Source organism: Carassius auratus, chromosome 37 (assembly GCF_003368295.1).
Source record: "Carassius auratus strain Wakin chromosome 37, ASM336829v1, whole genome shotgun sequence".
NCBI lineage: Eukaryota > Metazoa > Chordata > Actinopteri > Cypriniformes > Cyprinidae > Carassius > Carassius auratus.
In genome coordinates this window covers 13914794-13934190 of record NC_039279.1, presented here as the reverse complement: position 1 = coordinate 13934190, position 19397 = coordinate 13914794, and the positions used below count along the sequence as shown (strand labels likewise).

The 19397-nt window shown below is 34.9% G+C and overlaps 1 protein-coding gene across 1 annotated transcript in view; it reads right to left on the bottom strand.

Moving 5' to 3' along the window:
• The window catches only part of LOC113056299 (receptor tyrosine-protein kinase erbB-2-like), a 31967-nt gene extending 13686 nt beyond the window's left edge, over positions 1 to 18281 (bottom strand). Inside the window, exons 1-17 of the mRNA XM_026222944.1 lie at positions 18000 to 18281; positions 8375 to 8526; positions 7761 to 7950; positions 6771 to 6899; positions 6615 to 6686; positions 5926 to 6041; positions 5688 to 5829; positions 5472 to 5600; positions 5124 to 5250; positions 3986 to 4059; positions 3724 to 3814; positions 3015 to 3217; positions 1975 to 2107; positions 1650 to 1740; positions 1101 to 1255; positions 949 to 993; positions 307 to 445 (exon numbers count right to left, since the gene is read on the bottom strand). Coding sequence (XP_026078729.1) covers positions 307 to 445; positions 949 to 993; positions 1101 to 1255; positions 1650 to 1740; positions 1975 to 2107; positions 3015 to 3217; positions 3724 to 3814; positions 3986 to 4059; positions 5124 to 5250; positions 5472 to 5600; positions 5688 to 5829; positions 5926 to 6041; positions 6615 to 6686; positions 6771 to 6899; positions 7761 to 7950; positions 8375 to 8526; positions 18000 to 18078 — 2067 coding nt within the window. The 5' untranslated portion in view covers positions 18079 to 18281. The remainder of the gene's footprint in view (positions 1 to 306; positions 446 to 948; positions 994 to 1100; positions 1256 to 1649; positions 1741 to 1974; positions 2108 to 3014; positions 3218 to 3723; positions 3815 to 3985; positions 4060 to 5123; positions 5251 to 5471; positions 5601 to 5687; positions 5830 to 5925; positions 6042 to 6614; positions 6687 to 6770; positions 6900 to 7760; positions 7951 to 8374; positions 8527 to 17999) is intronic.
• Positions 18282 to 19397: the final 1116 nt, after the last annotated feature.

The window sequence follows — 19397 nt, the reverse complement described above, 5'->3', positions numbered from 1 at the left end:
CAGACCATTCCACATTTTACTCTCATTGTTAGTTATTAGACTCCAGGCTTTTATCAATTCATAGGGATTTTGCAAAAGGTAAAAGGTAAGCAGCATTATTATGTTGCCTTCAAAGATGCCTTATTTGGCCATTTCCATCTTTTCCCATAATGCACTCTGACAATCTCAGTGAACAAGTAAATCTCAAGTAAATATTTCGTAAAGTGTAAATGACAAATTATTTAAAACTGAACACTTTTCACTTTTGCACACAAAATGTTTACACTTATTAGAGGATTGAGAGATCAGAGGATGCAGATATCTGACCTCATGCTCCTGTTGCATTCTCCTTATGTTTTCTTTCATTTTGTGGTGTTTCTGTCGTCGCAGGTAAAACACCAGCAGTGCCAGCAAAATGAAGAAAAGAAGCACTCCGCCAACTGTGACTGCGACTGTTGTCCCAGCCCTGCAGGGTTGTGCAACAAACAATCATATTTAAGCAAGACAGTGATTTGATATGATTACTTACTAGAATTTTACATATTCTAAATTTGAATGGTGTTAGCCTGAACAAAACTCCTCACAACAAGTCTAAAATGTTTTGGGTGGTTGGATTTCTACAGTAGATTGTTTCTAGGGCTGTGGGTGGTTGCCAAGTCTAAAAAAACCACCCCAGATGTCATGAAACCCTAAATTCATCCTATTCTATTCAGGTCTCTAAATATTTTTCAGGTCCCTCCTTCAAAGACGATACATTTTTTCTGCCTTGTTTTATTGTCCACCAGAAGAAAAGTGTGATTTCAGTCATAAGAAAAGTAGTCCAACATTCCTAAAAAAGTCACATGATTAGAGGTTCTCCGTTAACTCTTTACGCAGTTAACTCTCATACTTCAGACTGGAGGTTTGTTCAAACCATGAGCAGAAATAAAAGTGATGTAGACACTACTAATGCATGTAATAAAGTCTTACCCAGTTTTCTTTTGGATGGGACACCCTCTATCATCCAGTGGACACCTGATGGTATACACAGAACAGAAAATTAATTCCAAATCTTAAATAGTTGCACATGAGCTGATATAAAACGGTGGGATCCCGGTCCATGGGCCTAACGAGGGACTCACGAGACAGTGCAGTTGGTTTCGCAGGGCAGACAGTGGTGTGTTTCGTTGGGGTACTTCCACACAGTGTGCTGGTCCTCCTTTACCCCACTGGGGCAGCGATCGACACACACATCTCCGTCTTGATACTGCAGACACTCCTTACAATGTTCTGGACCCTGCACAAGAAACAGAATTTAAACCTTATAAAATGCTGAGACTGTAAATGGCAAAGGAAATCCTAAAGAAAAATTTAAATGTATAATTTTCTCAACATGTCGTTCTACCTGTATGAATTTTTCCCATGGAACACAAAGTTAATGAATATATTTTTATTTGTAATCAATAACTTTTTTGTTTTTTTAATTATATATATATATATATGTGTGTGTGTGTGTGTGTCTACCTGTAAAAAAAATAGGTTTAGGGTAAAAGTTTGTACAGTATAAAAACTATGACACCTATGAAACATCCCATAAAACATGGAAACCAGTGTTTGTGTGTGTGTGTTTGTGCATATATTTATTAAATATTATGTAAATTATATATTTGTTTTTCACATGAATATCTTACTGGGCCTGTACATGAGGCAGAGTCATTGACTGGTTTACACTCTGGATGGCAAGGGACACAGTTCAGTCCATCCACAAACTCCCGCACAGACCTGTGGGAAATGCATTTGATTTACAGTTAAACAGTAAGAGTTTAAAAACCACAACAGCATATGAATCTGCATTCTATTGTATGACATTAGCAGTTATTGATATATACAAATCTGAAACTGAAACAATGGAAAAATTCAACAAGCCCCCAATATTCAACATTCTAATAATGTTTATTTTTGTTAGTAAACATAAAGCACAAAAAACTCAAATCTGCTCATCCATACAGTACTCACCCCTGTACTACATTACACTGCTCCACACACTCCGTCCCACGTTTGTAATTCAAACACGACACACACTGACTAGGTCCTGGCCCCCAGCAGCCTGCATCCGCACACAGGGGGTCACAAACTCTCCCCTCTGAAACTACACAAAAAGAAAAAAATTTCCTGCGTTTGATTCTATAGTCAAGTATGTAATGGAATATTACTCATTATGGGAAACTCTTAAAAAAATCTATCAAATCCTAAACTAACAATTTGGTTTAGTTGCTGATATTTATATGGCCAAAATAATATTAAATTAACTGTTTATAATGTAAATTGATGAGATCTTTATAACATTTAATATCTTCATAATCTTTATAACTCTACATTTCCCAATAGTATATCTTAGTAAGATGATATTTACATGATTAGACTTATGATCAAAGCTCTGTAAGCCTATTTTTTATTGTGGGGAAAAGTATATAATGCAATTCAAAACTGATGACTGAGAGATGGGCAAATGTATAATGCTAGTACTTAATAGACATTTGCCTACATTATATTATAATTATGTTACTTAAAAACTCCATGCTGTGCATTTAGTTCAAGGGTCTCCAAGCTTGGTCCTGGACAGCCAGTGTCCTGCAGACTTTAGCTCCAACTTGCCTCAACACACCTGCCTGGAAATTTCTACTATGCCTAGTAAGACTTTTATTAGCTGGTACTCTGGGAGTGCTATGTGTCATGCTTAAAGGGAAAGTTCACCCATAAATGAAATTTTTATGTTTATCTGCTTACACACAGGGCATCCAAGATGTAGGTGACTTTGTTTCTTTAGTAGAACACAAACAGAGATTTTTAACTCAAACCGTTGTGGTCTGTCAGTCATATAATGGAAGTGAATGGGAATCATGGCTTTGAGAGTCAAATAAACATACAGAAACAAAACTCTTTTGACTCTCAAAGCCGTGATTCCCATTCACTTCCATTTTATGACTGAAAGACCGCAACGGTTTGTGTTAAACATTTCCGTTTGTGTTCAGAAAAACATCAGAATGGGCTTTTACCACATGTTTGCTGGTCTTGGTTGTTGTTGCTGATGAGGTTGGGTCCCTGTGTGGGGTGGAGCAGCGAGCTCCAGGGCAGAGAGGAGGTGTAGCACAGTCTGGAGTTATTATGAATCAGTACTATGCCTCCACTGACACTGCGCAAGGAACGCAACCCGAGAGACTCGATCTGCAAAGACTGAACTCCCAAAGAGAAAACACCCCTGCAGAGATAGAGAGCCATGATTTAAATACATTAACCAGACAATGACGTAGATTACTAGATTTATACATTAATGCAGAAAACTGACCAACTTGAATGAACAAATGTACTTGTTATAATGCTGAATCGTTCTTGGTGTGTTTCAGGTGATAAAGTTACTAATCTACCATAGCCCCATTTGTGTGTGTCAATCATTATTTTGACTTCTAAAGTGTGACCAACACTTTCATAAATTAACTAAGAACATTCTTTTCTCGGTCTGTGTGGTTACAATAGACTAGAATTGAAAAGAAAACTGATACATCATGCAGCAGGTGTACAAGATAATCATTAACCTTTAGAGCTAACAGGAAACTGCAGGTTTGATAAGTCTAACTGCGTCAGACAAACAAGAAAAGTGGGTAAATAGTCCAGCAAATCACATGTTTAAAGATGGAAATAGATAACAGGATATGGGGAACAAAAAACAAACTACATTTCAAATACAAACCAAATACATATACTTACTTGTAAAGCATTCTTCCTCTGATGACCTTCAAGTTCTCAAAAACACTCAAATCAAGCAAATTGTCTGGCCATGCATCTATGTACAGGTATCCTAAAATACAAATATAATGTTATTGCAAATTGCATTTAATGATTGGCTGGAATAGCTAGTACCGCTGTTATGTAGTTTTTAGCTCTCAAAATACAGACATCTACTGTATAGATACTGTATATTTCCTTTAAAATCTTTATGATCCGAGTCTATCTGAACGGTGATCTTCACCTGTGATTTCTTCTATTGTCTTTAACTTCTCCAGGTCACTCCGCTGCAGTCCAGATGAATTGGTAGCTGCATTTCTGTATGAAATACACAGGAGATTTTAATACAATAAGTGTAGCAATAGGTTTAACAAACCAATCATGTATAAAATAATTTTAATTAGAATAAATTATTTTAAGTCAGCTAGTTATTCACACTCATGTCATTGCAAACCCATATGTCTTTATTTCTTCTGTGAAACCCAATAAGTGAACTTTTTTTCTGTATAATGAAAGCTTTTCAGGAAGCAGGAGCTTTCAAGCTTTAAAAGGTATTATACATATTCAACCTTGACATGTCAAGAAACTTCATGCCACGTTTACGGTCAATAGCCATCTCTCCATCAAAATTTGAGAATTAAACTTGAAAAAACAGATTATTGCATCAAACATTTGCAAACAAAGCAATGTTTCCATCCCATGTGTTTAAGAGAACAAAATCTTCACTTCCTGGGAAACTGGCATAAATCATGAGAAATAAAAGAATAAAAAAAGATCTCGCAACCACAGCAGATGAAATGCAATAACAAATGCTTTTATGTCATCTTGCCTTCAGAGGCAAATGTCTGATTTTGTGGCACAATCATGAGCAACAGTTCTTGGACGTAAGTTAACCAAATCATTTTGATGATTCTTGCTCAGGCATTTCAAAATGACAACAATATTTTAGATGTGTGCAATGGGATTGATCTGCCGGTTAGTCCAGTTGCTCAATCACATGATCTCTTGAGGCATATTCATGAGAGTTTTTTGTTGAGAATTTATTCTGTAAATGCTCCCATCATAGTTTATGCATGTTTCCTTGCCGAATAAAAAATGTATTAAAATCTTGCATAAAAATATATGGATGCAAACATAGCAAATGACAGTTTGAGAGCTGCAGCAAAGGAGAAAATTATTAATGAAAACTCTTACATTTCAGTCTACATTTCATAACATAAAGCTACCATACTAATAGTGCATGATCACTTTTATGATACTTTTTGTAGAGAAATTTTCTTAATATCTTTGTGTGTGTGTGTGTGTGTGTGGCACAGAACCAAAAGACAAGCAACATGAGAACCAGCCTTGGAATTTTTAGCTGAACAGCTGTCCTTGCTTACACTTTGAAGGAGTCTGAAAGAAAAGCCAAACTGCCGTAGATTTTCTCACAGCCAACGAACATGCCAATGTTGGTGGCATCCACCACTGACACCCCTTGAAGGTTTCCCATTCCTAGTCCATAACACACTAACAGACAGCACATATGTAAATTAATAGTATAACAATAGGAGAAATGATACTGACATATATAGTATATGCAAAGATATATAGATATATATAGATATATAGATACAACTGTTATGAAGTGCTTTTTCACACATTTGGAACTAAATGTCACTTTAAATTGCCTGAACCATTAGAAACATATGTACATTTCAGCCAAAATATGTACACTTCTACATACACACCTTTCGGACACTCTCCTTCACACTTTTCACATTTCTGTGTTTCTTGGCCATCTGGCTCAACAGTGATAACTTCCTTGTTAGCTTTGGGACAGACCATTGTACATGCCACTTCCATTGCCAAATAGTTATCTAAAGGTGTAGAAAGAACAGCATATATAATGTTCTCACAGAGAAAGAAAAAGCAAGGAATTTGGACATAAAACAAGTTGGACATACGGGGACACTGTTTAACACATGTGGCTCCAAAGCTGAACTTTTTGTCCTTGTTGGGTTTGGACTGGAAAGTGTTCGGGTCATAGATGGTGGGTGGGGGGCAGTTGTCTTTACATGTCCCACTGTCATTGAAGTGACGACAGGCCTAAAGATGCAAACACAAAATGGGGCAAAACAGATATTATTTTCATATTTCAATTAGATATGAATGATATAAATGTGATATTTCTGATGTTTTTACCAGACAGTCCGTGTCTTTTGGCCCCGTGCACCCAGCAGCACACTGTACATGACAGCAGTCATTGGGTTTTGTGCCCTTACAGCGCAAACAGCCAGATGAGCAATGCACAGAGGTCACTGTAGAGAAAGCGCTACATGTAAATTTCATTACATCTCACGGAAAAACACAAATAATCTTTTTAATCCCTGATAGAAGATGTAGCACTGAACAGATCAGAAATCTTCTCTCATTTAAACTAGATTTAATACTGTTAAAATGAGACTCATTTTGCCACAGAGCACCAAAAAAATTTCCATAACTCATAAAAAAAAAAAATTATATATATATATATATATATATATATATGTATATAATTTTTTGGTTTTTTTGTTTTTTTAAACGAGTTATGGACATTTTTTTGGTGCTCTATTACATATATATATATATATATATATATATATATATATATATATATATATATATATATATATATATATATATAATTTATTTTTATTACAAAATATTAGGATTACTTAATATACTGCACAAATCATAGCATTCTGGGACATGAATGTTTATTTTGTCAAGTAAAATGAGATGGACTGGAATTTAAAAGGCAATCTTAATTAATTTAAACTTAATCAATTCTAAGCCCAACATTTCTTGTTATCAAACCCAAAAAAACAGTCCAATATGCCTGTGAAACTCACATGTTTGGCAGTCCTGATTTGTTTCTCCCCAGCATCCACTGTTTGAAGGACAATCTGGAGAACATTTGGGACCTGAAAAAAGAGAAATATTATTGAGAAATAACAGTGACGCACCGTCTGATGTCTGATGACCTAGTTCTCTTGAAGTTAACTCACAGTTCTTCGGGATGTCTTGCAGGTGCAGCGGTTTGCTTTCAACTTTAGTAACCGTGTCTTCCCAGTTAATATTCTGAGGAAAGCAAAGTTGAGGATTTCCCCAAATATAAACCCCGCCAAGCAAGATCTCTGTGAAACGTAAGCAATAGTTTTACTCACATGGTTCCACTCACTATTAAAAACTGAAATATTTTGGAGCTGAGCAAATTTCACATTTGAAATCCAGTCATTTCAACTGGAAGATATGCAATAGGGACTTTAGAGTGAGGAGGATCCCATCGTAGATTTCAAATCAGGGTCAACTTGTTCATGCAAATTCACTCTTTTGACCAAAAGAAAGCAACTTGATTTGAAGTGACCACTTTGTATTGCTACACCATTAACAATGGACCATTTTGCCCACAAGGTCTTACAGAAAATTTGCTATAGAAATCATTTCTATAGCAAATTTTCAAAATTATATTAATTTCTATGACCTTCCGGGCCTAGATATCACAATTTAAAAATTCCCTGATATTTCCATGACCCTGTGAATCTTAAATGACTATCGGTGCAATGCATTTATTAATTTCATTAATTTGTTCGATTATACTTATAGTGAAAAAAAATTTCTAATCAGACAAGACCACTTTGTGTTCTATAGGAAATAGTTACTAACTAGTAACATTTGCTACCCAGTGAGTCACACTAGCAATTACTCTCAAATGAAAGTCTGATTTTATCATTTGAGCTGGATTAAGTACTCACAAAGTGCACGAAATGTTTTAGAGCTGAGCATAAATATCTGCATTCACATTTTCACGAAATGTCCTTATAAAATTAAATTAATTTACAGTGAGAATATAAACTTATTTGCGGCATCCCCTAACTAGACTGCTCACCATCCATTTAACTTCAAGTTACTGAAGGAATGAGAGTAGTCAGTAATACCATTTCAAACTTTTGAGTTTTTTAAAACCCCTTTAATTCACCATGTCCCACACTCCTTACCTGTAAGACTCCTGAGGCGTATTTCTCTCAAGCCGAGTCCCGTCTGACTGTGGTGGATGTTGTTATGTACAGCGAGAGCATAGCTGGAGTTATAAAGCTGACTGCCTCGTATGATACGCAGATTGTCCAGAGGAACCGAACGCACGGAGACGTGAGCTATCAGCACATACCCCTGAACCTCCACAATCCCCTACAGACAAACAGAACACGAGCACATCTTTTCATAATTCGATTGACATTGAGACTCATTATAAGTGATAAGCTTAAATAAATAGCAATAATATTATTTTTATCAGCTGAAATAACTTTTACTTGAAGTAGTACGCTAAGATGGGTCATGCATGTAATACACTAGGCCTACCTGTTGAGCTTTTAAAAAAATAATTATGCCTTTGCAATTTAAAGCATAAGCCTATCTATAAAACACTGTCGTAGACTTTCAGAAATATGCTATAGTCAAACTCAGGCATATACACATGATGAATTATACTGTTATAATTTACACAATAGCAAGAAAATGAACAGGAATGTAGAAATGGTTAAGCACCTATATGCATCTGCTGTGTAATAAAGAGCGTTATAGAGACACACACAAACACACAACAGTCCCATACCTGCAGGAAGGAGAGATCTGGATTTCCCTGCAGGTGTGTGATCTCCAGGTTCCCATGAACCACCTGGCAGCCCGTGTACAGCAGCCTGAGCATTTCATAATGATTCTCAAGACTGGAGGGTAAAGCCAACTTCATATCAGTCCCAAGACATACTGAAAAATAAAATAAAGATGCCCACATCAGAAGGCCTGTATAAAATGATATGTTTTTTCCCCCCTCCCTAGATTAGTCCTTCACACAGTGATTTTTGTTTACATCACACGGGCCAATATAAAATGCGTCTTGGACATACTGACATCTAGCAGTGTGAGGGAAACCTTGGAAACTGAAAGTCTTAATGACAAATAAACCAACCTGCTCTTACAAGAAAACATAACTGCCATTTCATATACATTTGTACAATGTGATTTCTATGGAGACGTACAATTTGTATTTTAAAAAAATCTGAAAGAAGTAAGCAAGAAGCTGCAATGCTAAACTCAACCCTGTGTGAAGAGATTCATTTGTACAAATGAATTTGTTCCTGAAAAATAATTTGCAAAACCATAAAATAAGTTACAAATTGTCATGAGATTATGTTGAACAGGGTTCTTCTCAAAGCAATTATGTATGTGTGTGTGTGTGTGTGTGTGTGATATATATAATATATATATATATATATATATATATATATATATATTTTTTTTTTTTTTTTTTTTTTTTTTTTTTTTCTATTTATGTATACTGTATTATATATATAGTACCAGTCAAATGTTTGGACACACAAACTGGAAAGTGTCCTAATATACACAAAGAATATTGGCTGATATTTTGATATCCACATTTTTACTCATTAATAACAGTATTATTATCAGTCGTGCTCCAGTGAAGACCTTTTCCTTCTAGATGGCCACCGGGACAAAACCACAGGAACCAGATGAGTCCTCTGCAGCTTGAGTGTTTACTATTGTCATTTTGCATTATTGGCACACTATTTTCCTATTTAATACTGTAAAGTGTTTTGACACAATCTGTATAAAAGCACTATATAAATAAAAGTGGACTTGACTTCACTTTAGCTTCAGTGCTAAACTGTAAACCTAGATGATTTAACTCTCTTTGCAGGTTCAATAGTCTATTTTTCGATAATATTTAAAAGTTAATTCCAGTTTTTCCTGTACATAATTCATAAATCAGTACACATTTTATCGAAAGAGCTGTTTTTGTGTACAAACAGAATTGAGATATGTATGCATGCTGATGGGACTGAATAATAAAGTCATTGTTTTCTCCAGTTCACACTTCCTTTCCAAGTTCCGTTGCTCCTCTTTCATCCCCTAACATTCCCTCGTCTCTGTGCTTGAGCAAGTGAGGGGAGGGTGGTTGTCTTGAATAGAAAACAACTCTATTAGTCCATGCCTATGTGGCCTCTTTCTCTTTCCCTCTCATTGTACTTCTGTTTCGAAATAATCCTTTTTTTTTTTTTTTACTCCAATTCAAACCTGATTCAAACCTGAAGTGCAGGTGTTTTACACCACAATGTATCACCAATGACATCCAAACAAACATGTTTACACACACACACACTCGATTGTGTGACTTTGACTGACTTATAACATGCATTGACCACCTTATGTTTTTATTCTATTTTCATTTCTCTGAATTCCATTTTAAGGGTTACATTTTAGTAATCAAAAAGCATGTCTTCCTGAAATACTGAAAACATTCAAACATTTATTGAAAGCTTGAGATTATTGAACCTTAACTTCAACTTAACAATGGTTTATTAAACATTTATTAAACAAAAGTTGCATTTTTAGGCCGCTATGAAATAGCCCCTCCCACCCCCCAAAAACTAAAATTATTAATTTTTCATTGGCAAAAAAAACTTTGAAAAAAAAAAGGTGAAAGAGTGAGATATTACAATAAAAATATTTCCACGTTGGAATCACAACTGTCCTCAAACATCTATGTTTCTAAAGACAATGTACAAAACATATAAGCAAATATAAAGTAATAAAGGGGGGAAAGACGATTACAAGTGATAAACAAAAAGCACATTCAGTATTTGGGAGTGCTTTAAGTATCGAAAGTTTACAGATAATCATAGTTATGGGCTTTTCTCAGCATTATTGCCATTTGATTATTACAGATGAGATCATAGACACTGGCAGCTTTAATAGACTACATTCACACTAACGCACAGATCCATTTCCACATATCAGATGTTTTGTCCTGTTCTGAAAACATAACTGGCTGTGTTTACATCAATTTTGTATCATAAAAAAGGATGCAAATGCATCTAATACCATATTGTAAGATGACCAGAAGACCAGAAATGAAAGCATATCTATCACAAACGTCCCATATGCAGGGAAAAAGCAAAGCTTCGATTTAAAAACAATGAGTGCATTTTTAATACTCATGTGACAAGCGCGTATGCAAATGATGTCATAGGCTATAATAATCGATTATGGTCTATTACTGCAACGATTAATTTCTACATCCCTAGAAAGAACACAGTAAGCCTTTGTTTATATGAAGAGATTTTTTTGTCTTATTTGATTAGATTTAGGTTTTTTTTTACATTTCAATTTACTTTTCACTAAGAAATGTGCAGCATCTTGTCCTAGCAATAGTAAAAGGACACCTTTTTATTTATAATTTTCCTTAAATCTCTCTTTTTTTTTTTGAATCGTGAAATCAGAATTGTGAATCGAATCGAATTGTGAGTGGAGTGAATCGTTACATCCCTACAAGTACTCCAATAACATATCAGGCAAATTCCATTTAAAATGTTGTGTTTGTAGTGCAAAATTTGAAAAAAAAAATTTTATACTTCTAAAATACACAAAATAAAACCGCAATATGTACTAGTATTTTTGTGTGTCTCTGTGTTTCTTCTGAGTGGCAGTTTCATCCACTACAGATATCCAAGCATGCGTCGAATCCAAAAATATTAAAACGGTAAACAGAATTTTTGTAAAAACAAGCCAGAATGCATGTCATTAAGCCCTAGAAACGTTTATATATATATATATATATATATATATATATATATATATATATATATATATATATATATATATATATATATATATATATATAAATTGTTGTTAAATTGTATGGTTTTCATTATTTCAATTAATTGGACATGGTTTTTGTTTACTAAAAGTTAATTCAACATTAAAACTGAATTCAGAGAAATGAAAACAGAAAAAACAAGGTATATGTGATAAATAATAATAATAACTGTAAAATAATAATACTAATATTTATGGCTGATTTCAATTATTTTCAAACGATAAACCATCAAGCTTTTATTTTGGTGGAATACTATAGGGGCCCCTCTTTTGTTGACTTCAGGTCAAGGTTTGAGGAAAAAATAAAACACAACATCGGAAAAAAGAAGAAGGATTTCTAAGAGCCCTATGTTTGTAGTAGCAAAACAAGTGACCATCGCCTACACACTGGTGTAGACACATTCCTTGTGTCACTGGAAACTTGTTGTGTCACAAGGCATATGTTCTCTTCACGGCCTCTAGAACAACAGCACAAGAGAGACAGATTGAATATAAATCAGTGCTCTTTACCTGTGCAGTGAGCAAATTCACCACACCTACTCTTGGTGTGCAGCCAAACAGGAAGTAGAGTGTGTACTCCACTAGTAGCGTGTACTTTCAATAGGTTTTCAGCTGCCAACTTCTGTTAACCGCTGCTGCCACGGATATTGATCTTACAGAGTACAAGCTGAACATTTCCAGCAACCAAAGATCAACTGCTGCTTACAAGCTCCTGACCTCGGCTATGAGAAGAGAAACACCAAAGCTTGTCCCAAAGATGTCCCTTATCATCCTTTATCAGTGGGCACAGGAACAGGGTCTACTAGGGGTTTTATAACTTTGTTTGCGTCCTTTGGTCATTGACCTTAAATGCTGCTGAATGGACTAGCCAATGCATCAAGATCAATAAAACTAACACAGCAGTGACAAAAACACTCAAAGGAACGTTTAAGTGCACACAATGATTCTGAATTCAATTTGTGAATCAAGGGCATAAACAAAACATTGTTAGTCACAAATATAGTGCAAAATATTGCATGGAAATATACTTAATTTCATAACTGTCGTCTTCGTTCTCAGCTTTTTACAAAACATATCAGTGCATATTCTATTCTTTCTCTCTTGCACATAGTCACACAACAAACAAGAATTACTCAACCGACAGGAAGAACAGGATTTGGACCAGACCTTGTGTCTCTGTGTTTGTGAAGCGTGTATTACGTGTGTTCTGACACACTGCTATATGCATACCAAAATACTGATGGGATGTACATTTGCATATGCTGGTTTAATGCATGCAGGTATTCCTAACAAGAGAAAGACCTTGCACATACTTATCATATAGAAACCTTTCTGCAGGTAACCAGACACAACAACAGCCATAGTTACACCACTATTTATTGCTTGCATGATAGTCGACAAGTGCACGGAGTTAGATTTTGATTATCTAGATTTTTTTCTCATATGTGTTTGATATTTTCTTTAGCTGTTCAGTTTGCACAATAAAACTCTCCTTGAAAAGGGATTTTTGTTACGTTCGTTTTTATCTAGTTATGGGTTAAGCGCTTCTACAGGGCCCATTTTAATGGGAGATATAACATTATATTATAATGGAGTTTTTGCGCAATATTTATTTACAGTATATTTTGTATTTGATCAGTATTTATAGGTAACAGCTGTAATTGTTTGAGAATTTGACACCAATAAATGACATGCTTTTTATATTTTGTTAATTTGTTTAGTTGGTTACTGTGCGACACTGTTTGTGTCCCCTTAAAAGTACTAGAGATGGGCATTTTTAAAAAATATTGTATTAGAATATTTGGGCTCATAAAAAAACAAATGTTTAAAGTAGGGCTGCACGGTTCTGACAAAAATCATGATTGTCGATTATTCCCTTGAATTTGTAATTGCGATTTTTTATTACGATTATCAATATTTGCATTAATGATGTTTATACCATTGTTTGATGCAACTGCATGCCATAGGTTTATATGAAAATAAACAAGCTAACACTCTAAACACTCTAACTTAATTTTTTTAGTTTTAAGCCTCAGATGTCAACTGTAATTTGGATTAGTTTCTTCTTTAAATAATAAAAGTAAAAATATGAATGGTATTATAATGTTATACTAAAACTAAAATTTAAATAACAAGAAAAACCCTTAAAATAACATGTAGAAAGAAAAAAAATGCATCTAAAGCACACAGAATAACATAAGTGGAATTTGAACAATTAATTGCCTCTTTGAACAATTACGTTACTGTGGCATACATAATTGTATTTGGGATAAGGTAGTTTTGATCAAAGTAATTCCAGATTTCACAAGGCAGATGACAACATTTTTTAATCAAATCGAATCAAGTTGTTAACATTCTCCACAGCGCCACACAGTGCATTAAGTTATAACTGACTTTTAATTTGCGTGCTTAGGATTGATCACGGATTCCCTACATTTACAACCAGCAAAGCCACACATTGTAAAATTAGAATAGTGTTTTTATTTTTCAAATAATAATTACAAATTGAATATTTGACTATTTGAGCACACCCCTAAAAATTAACCTTACTGTTAAGCAGGGCTCTGAACCGGTTCAAGGAACGAAAACAAAACCCGGAAAAGAACGAAATTTTGACAGGAACAAAACCAGAAACAGAAACGAAATAAAATTGTATAGTTCCGAACAGAATCGAAAATTTGAAATACCCATTAACCTGTTAATAACGTTATTTTATTGTTCCATTTAATATTTGAAATTTGCTGTCAACCAATCACAAATTCCAGCAGTATGTCATATGCAAATGTGACGGTGAAGCCAACGAGTGAAATGTCTGCTCAGCTGTGAACTCATCTTAGGTAAGTCTCAATGGCAATGCACCGCCTTCAGGGTCGGATTAATATCAAATTGGCCTGATGACGCAGTGCAAGAAGGCGTGAGTGCATGTGCATTCGACCCAACGTTGGTTTCAGTTTCGTTTTAGCCTAAATTAATTAGTTTTAGTTTGTCGTTAAACGATCCATTCTTCGTGATCCCATGTTTTAAACTTTAGTTAGTGTGTAATGTTGTTGTCAGAGTATAAATAATATCTGTAAAATTCTAAAGCTCAAAGGTCAATGCCAAGCGAGATATTTTATTTAACAGAATTCGCCTACAAAACACGACCCGTTTGGACTACATCCCTCTAGTTCCTGCAGTAATGATGGCACTAAAACTGTTTTTTGTCTAACCTCCGCCCACAGGAATAAACAAACAGGGGGGCGTGGCCTTGTTGAGGAAGAGTTGCGTTTGTGTTTAGGGGTGCTCCGATCACGATCGGCCAACCGTTAATGCGCATCTCGTCAGTAAAGCCGGTTCTCTAATCAGCGGTTAATTCCATCAGGTGCCTGATTTCACATAGAGCAGCTGTTACTACACAGAGCCGTTGTTAACTGAGAAGATGCGCCAAAAAACGCTGAAAATGAAGTGGATTTGCGCATCTTCTCAGTTGGAGCAGTTCCCTCTTTGTCTGGAGAAGGCGTTGTTTATGGACCACAACCGGTAAGTTGGTGCGTTTAACAGTTTCTGTAACTTATTACACAAAGGGCAACGCTGTTTAGCTTTGTTAACTAGATGTTAGGGCTATGCAAAAAAAATCTAATGTGATTTTCATGCGTATCTCGTCAGTAAAAACGCTCCTGTGATTAGAAGTACGTCTCCAGCACATGCTCCTGCCCACTTGCTTCTCAAAACTATCCCAATCGCATTTCCAGGAGGGCAGTGTGCGCTAAGCTGGTGTCGAATCACAACACAGGAACCGCTGGCCCAATCAGAACTCGTCACGTATTTCTGAAGGAGGGACTTTATAGAACAAGGAAGTCATCAGCCCGTTTTTATGACAGTGAAAACAGCGGTATACTGATAGGTGAATTATGTAAAAAATACTGTTTTTTTACATGCGAAACATGAACACACGTTATATTGCACACTGTAAACACAATCAACGAAAAATCACGAAAAATGGGACCTTTAATATGGCTATAGCTTCTTATATTTTTAAATCTTGTTCTTTACTAAATACTGTTAATTGAAATTATTTTGTTGTGGAGTGAGGGGAACTAAAATAGCCTAGCGGAGCTTCTCAAATTTCCCGGAAGCTGAGCAGTTTTCATCTGCTATATTAACCTCAAAATAATTCTTAGAATGAAATTTGGAGTCTGACTTTCGGATGCATATACAGCGTTACTTATTCTACATTTACTGTCATTCTATATTCTTTATATTAAATAACATTTTAGCATCCAGATACGTCTGGAACATGGAAACATTTGGATTTGTGCAGAATGAGAGAGATAGAATTTTTTTTTTTTTTTTTTTTAAGTAGCTTACATTTGGCAAAAATCTAGAGAAGATGATGCTGTATTAGCTGTGACTAAGCATTATTTATTATTTATTATTTTTTCCTTTTCTTTTTGAGTAAATAAAACGCTATACTTTGTTATTATCATTATTATATTATTATTATTATTATTATTATTATTATTATTATTATTATTATTAGGCAAGTTATAGGCAAATAATATGTTTTTTTTTTAAATAACGTTATTAACCGGTATTTATTCCAGCCGAACCGGTTTCGGAACGGTAATAATATCAGAGGGACGCAGAACAGAAACATTAAAATACTGATTCTGCTCGGAGTGAACTGATTGAATTTTTTTTATGTTTTCAAGCCCCGCTGTTAAGGCCCGTTCACACCATAATGATAACTATGCTAGCTAGTGTCCACATCAGCGGATGATAGATTTATGTTTACTCTATTACTGTTTGCTGCAATTATGCTATCTGCTGTTTTAATGTTAAAGCTCTTTAAACTGTGAAAATTCTGTAACATTGAATATTTATATTTGTGTGTAAGGCTACACAAGCTGAATGTAAACCTATAAAAAATTTACAGATGGAGCTTTTGTACTTCATTTCCAGCTTTTTTTGTATTTGATCTGTATTTATAAGTAACAACCAATTTAGTTTTCTTCAATTAACTGATTCAAATGTATTGGAAAAAGACTAAAATGACTGCATCTCCAGATTTTGATTTTCAGACACAAATCTAAAGCAATAATTATAGGACACTTAATGGTGCTTTTATAGCTTGTATTCACCGTTCACTTGCATTGTATTTAAAAGAGCAGTGTGAACATTCTGCGAAACATCTTTCTGCTCTACTGAAGACAAAATATCAAATGGGTTCAGACTGGATGCACAACATGTTTATGTCTTATGCATATGCAGAATCAGATGGACAAACTTTGACAGGGACTGATCTTGCTTAGTTTTGAGAATGAGAGATGCAGTCATATTATATAATGGTCCATGCCAACAATATCCCAATTGCATTGTTTATGAATTCTGCTTGTCAACAAGACCGAATGCTTCTCCAGGCTGTTGACAATCTGAGGGCTTAAAGAATGCCAACAGACCGTTTGCTGAAAATATTTACGGAATATGAAAATATCAAACACTTATGCAGACACACATTTGTTTTGTTCCATGTGTAATCAGAATCTGACACAGTTACACAGAACTTTAAAACAAACGACCTTTGGAATAACTCATTCAGTGAGCAGGAAGGACAGAGTGTATGATTCTCTAACAACATGAATTCTTCCTCCAACTAAGTGCACATATTGTACACAGAAGAATGAAAAAAAAAGAAGAAAAAAAAAACAGTTTAAACCTGAACCATACAACAAATCATAGATTATGACACAGAGACATTTTTGTTTAGCAGTGAATGAGAACTACAAAGCTTAACCACAATTTTATTTTGTACAGTTTTTATAAATCTCTGTGAGATTACGGAGTTCACTGTTTTGCAATCTTAAAAAATAACTTCTGAGAACTTCTGGTTTATATCAAATGTATATGTACCATGGCAATACCATGCTTTGAGCATGTACTATGATAGTACCATGTTATTCTTTCACTTGTGTAACCATGTGAATATTCATATTTCATATAAAATAAAAACTCTGCCGTTGTGTGTACTGATATGATATCAGGAGTTGTGCCCATTAAACTCCTGAACTCTGGCTGTCAGGTTTCAGCGCTATTGTCAAGCAAAAGTTGCAAATCAAGTTTGTGTGACATACCTCACCTACGACTAATGCGCCAACAGTGTGAGAAAAGAAAGACAAAACACCCGACAGGATTTTCTGACCTTATCCACTTTATATAGGCTTATTAGTCTAATTTAGTAACATAAACACAGGGTTAAGTGGTAAAATTGTTTCCTCCACTAAAACAACTTGTTACAAAATCTCGAATTCCACACTGCGTGTGCATTTCAAGGAAGCGACGCGGCAAAACCGATCGCTCCAAACCTTGACTCGAACAGCCGCGTAAAAATGCAGCGGGCCCCGAGCGACTTCAGCAGTGTATGTAAACGGGGTGTCAACTGCTTCAGTTTCTCCGAAAGAATGTGTCCCGCCGCTGTATGTTCACGTTGAACACTCTATGTGCTTCGTAACTTTACATTAACGTAGTAAGTAATAGTATATTATGGGAATTTTGGGGTAGTTTGGGAATGCGTGGAGATGACCCACCTTCTCTCCCTGAAGCGGCTGTAATACCCAACAGCAGCAGCAGGACCCAGACGAGCCCAAAACTTCTGTCTGCCTCCATCGATTAGTCCTCCATTAGTTAGTTAATACTCCTCCAGCTCATACCCGGATCCCGTACACGTTACACGGATCCCTCTCGTGTAGTTTCGTTGCGTTAATTATACCTTTTTTCGTGTCTTTGTTAATTCCCGAATAACAACAACTTCCTGGCAGGAGCGTGTGCGCCCGACTCTCCAGCCTGAGTGTGTGTGTGTGTGTGTGTGTGTGCGCGCTCCCGCGGAGGAGTGGCAGTACAGATTGACTCCAGTATTACAGCAACATTCACGCAGGCCAATTATGGAGTCGTGAGCAGATTTAACAAGACCAAGGCTAGTTGTCATATTTTTGACTTCAGTGAATATGTCTCATAAAATGTCTTTAAAAAAATAATAATAATAATAAAAAAAACCTACTGAACATTTTTCAACATAGTGCCCAGGAATAAAGATCTCACTGAACAGGCATGCAGGACATGTTTTCTATATGGGGTATGTTGTCACAATACCTACCATGAAGTTAAAGCATCCCAGTTATTACTAGCAACTTTTCCCTCTACAGTTTAGCCTACAACATTTTATTTGCCACAATTATTCAGATATCAAAAAAAGTATTTGCTTAAGAATAGTGCCTACTGCAATTTTATTAGTAAGACTTTTCAGTGAATTTGGATGGTAATTATAAAAGATTATATATATATATATATATATATATATATATATATATATATATATATATATATATATATTTAGCAATTATTAGTAAGAAAGAACATTTTTGAGTTGTAATCATTAGTATGACTGAATGAGCATATCTAATAAATATGAACTGTAATGGGAACTTTTACTAATTAATTTAGTTGCATGATATCTGAATCACTGCATAACATTTAGTGAATGAGGAAAACTTTTTTAACCAGTTTATAGTGAAGATAAATTCTAGGCAAAAAAAAAAAAAAAGTATTCATAACATTAAAGTCTTTAATAATAAATAATCAATATATCATCAATAAGTGTAACTGTTTAGTAGTTCACCTAAAAAAATATATATATATATATATATATGGATAGATGTAGATTTGGATGAGTTGTTCCATTATATGAACAGAGTTGGAGAAGTTTAGCATTACATCAATTGTTTGCTCACCAATGAGTCTGAACATCTGAGAAAAAAAACACCCAAATAATCCACAAGTAATTCACATAACAGAAGCAATGTTTTGAAGTTGCAAATATTAATTGAATAAAATTATTGAACAATAAGAGATAAATTGTGTGTAGGTGAGGGAAAGGTTATGGGTAACAGGTAATATCTATTGTTGTGTAATAAGTGATTTTTCTGTGG